Source organism: Vicia villosa, unplaced genomic scaffold (assembly GCF_029867415.1).
Source record: "Vicia villosa cultivar HV-30 ecotype Madison, WI unplaced genomic scaffold, Vvil1.0 ctg.003190F_1_1, whole genome shotgun sequence".
Lineage (NCBI taxonomy): Eukaryota > Viridiplantae > Streptophyta > Magnoliopsida > Fabales > Fabaceae > Vicia > Vicia villosa.
This window is the reverse complement of record NW_026706135.1, coordinates 87,540-89,921: the sequence shown is the minus strand read 5'-3', so window position 1 is coordinate 89,921 and position 2,382 is coordinate 87,540. Positions and strand designations below refer to the sequence as shown.

The following is a 2,382-nucleotide window of genomic DNA, read 5'->3' as shown; positions in this document are numbered from 1 at the left end:
CACTAAATAACAAGATTGAATACTAAAAAAGAAATGACCTAAAATCCAAAACGTCTAAATGATTGGTTGAATTGTTCATAAAATTTCATCTTTCATAAAGGACAATATTGTCATCAAGTATCTATATATTAGTAAATGTTTTATAAATCGGATCGGTAATTGAATTGGTCTAATCTCTAAACCAATATTTAATTATAATCAGGATTAAAGTTTTTAAAAAACGACCTGTTACCACAATAACAATTGTGACAAAACGGTATTTAAAAGTGTAAATATCGATAACCACAATCACTATTACAACATCTCTACGGATCAAAATTATAAAAATCTATAAACGACTGCAATGCGATCACGACCGTTATTTAAAACCTTGATTGAGATCAGACTAACCGTTGAACGAGCCAACTCTTGGTTCAACCTATTGAACCGTTCTATTTGGTTTGATTTTCAAACATTAGTACTAATATTTTCATATATTTATCTACCATGCCTCGTCAATTTATGTGTGCTTATACAATTCAAAAAGCCAATCAAATTATTTCCAAAGCAAAAAGCCATTCATGGAAGCAGAGGAAATCTTGAACCTCTTTGACACTTTTTGGTTTGGGCATCAAAGTTCTTTAACATCAACAGGTTCTCATGAAAACAAACATCATCAAAGTAAACAAGAATCATCAAAAGAATCAAAGCTTTCTCGAATCCGAACCAATCACACAAGGTCCATGAGTGATGAATTAAACAACATGACAGCTTTCAAACATGAATCTCTTTCTCCAAAATCTGTGCTTTTTGAAACAAAGCTACATACAATCCCCTCAGGGAAAGATGTCACAGACTACAAAGAAGCCGAAAACCAAACACAGTTGCGGCTTCAAGTTTCGCCTAAGAAGAACATCGTAAGAAATAGAAGGAGGAAGAGAGAAAGCAAGAGTTTATCAGACCTTGAGTTTGAGGAGGTAAAAGGGTTCATGGATCTTGGTTTTGTTTTCTCGGAGGAAGATAAAGATTCGAGCTTGGTTTCAATCATACCGGGGTTGCAAAGGTTAGGAAAGAATGATAAAGACGAAGACGAAGAAGAAGATTCTTCTTTTGAATCTATGATTCAAAGACCTTACCTTTCTGAAGCATGGGAGGTTCATGAATGGAGAAAGAAAGAGAAGCCTTTGATGAATTGGAAAATTCCTGCTCCTACCAATGATGTTGATATGAAATATAGTCTCAAATGTTGGGCTCATAATGTTGCTTCCACTGTAAAATGATGAAGTTTGTGATTCAAAATTTTATGATATTTTGCTTGTGTCTTTTAAGGTTTAATTTGATTTTTGGCTCCTATTTTTCATTTCATAGTTTTGTTAGTTGTTCAATTTTGTTTTGTTTTGAAATTTGTTGGAAATTTGCATTCGGTTGTAAATTGTGATTTAGTTGCATGAGAAATAGCAAACTGGTAGACATGGATAAGTTGGAATGGGACTAGTTGAAGGAAAGAGCCACGAGAAACCATATGATTGTTTGGCCGAGGAGGTGATGTATCATGTGATGGACTTACATTTTTTTTTAAGCAAGAATTATATTTATGGGAGAACTAAGGGTTCTCCAACTTTGATAGACAATAACGGAACAAGTTCGACAAAAAACGATATTACAAACCAATTACAATCACGACAAAAAAGACAACGGGTCTTTACAAAAATGGTAAAAGTTGCAACTGGAATATGTAATATCACCAAAGGAAGACCACCTCCACATCAAAAACTTGATTTTCCACACTATATCATTTATATTCCAAACCTCATTTTTAAAGCAAAAGTCATTCCTTGTCAACCAAATAATCCAGCAAGTGGCCAACCAAAACACCCCAAATTTACCTTCTTTAATTCTTTTCAAACGACTCATGGCATACCATTTCATAAAAAGCGGAATGCAATCTTCCTCCTTCCAACCCGAATAATCCACCCACTCACCAATATCTTTCCAAACAAGTTTAATTACATTACATTTGAAGAAAATATGGTCTCTATCCTCCAAATGTAACCCACAAAAAACACAATTTAAATTAGAAGTAGGAAAAGCAATTCCTCTAACTTTCAAAAGGTCTTTGGTTGGTAGCCTATTCACAAAAAGTCTCCAAGCAAACGCTTTAATTTTAAAAGGAATCTCCATCTTCCAAATCTTTTCCAACACTTCATCATTCCTATTTAGGGGACCAAAAAGAATTCGCCGAAAAGCATACCGACGGTAACACGATGATACCGTAAATCTCTTATCCGTCTCACTATTCCAACTCACGGAATCCTTTTCCAAATTACAACCCGCAAAAGTTTCCAAAAAATTCCGTAAAGACAAAAGCTTAGATAACAAACCCGCCTCAACCGCCTCGACCAC

At 34.6% G+C, this 2,382-nt stretch overlaps 1 protein-coding gene across 1 annotated transcript; it reads left to right on the top strand.

Annotated features, from left to right (window-relative positions):
* Positions 1 to 436: 436 nt before the first annotated feature.
* Positions 437 to 1,677, top strand: LOC131640544 (uncharacterized). Its single transcript, XM_058910944.1, has one exon. It carries the CDS (start codon positions 561 to 563, stop codon positions 1,257 to 1,259), a length of 699 nt encoding a protein of 232 aa, XP_058766927.1. The 5' UTR covers positions 437 to 560; the 3' UTR covers positions 1,260 to 1,677.
* Positions 1,678 to 2,382: the final 705 nt, after the last annotated feature.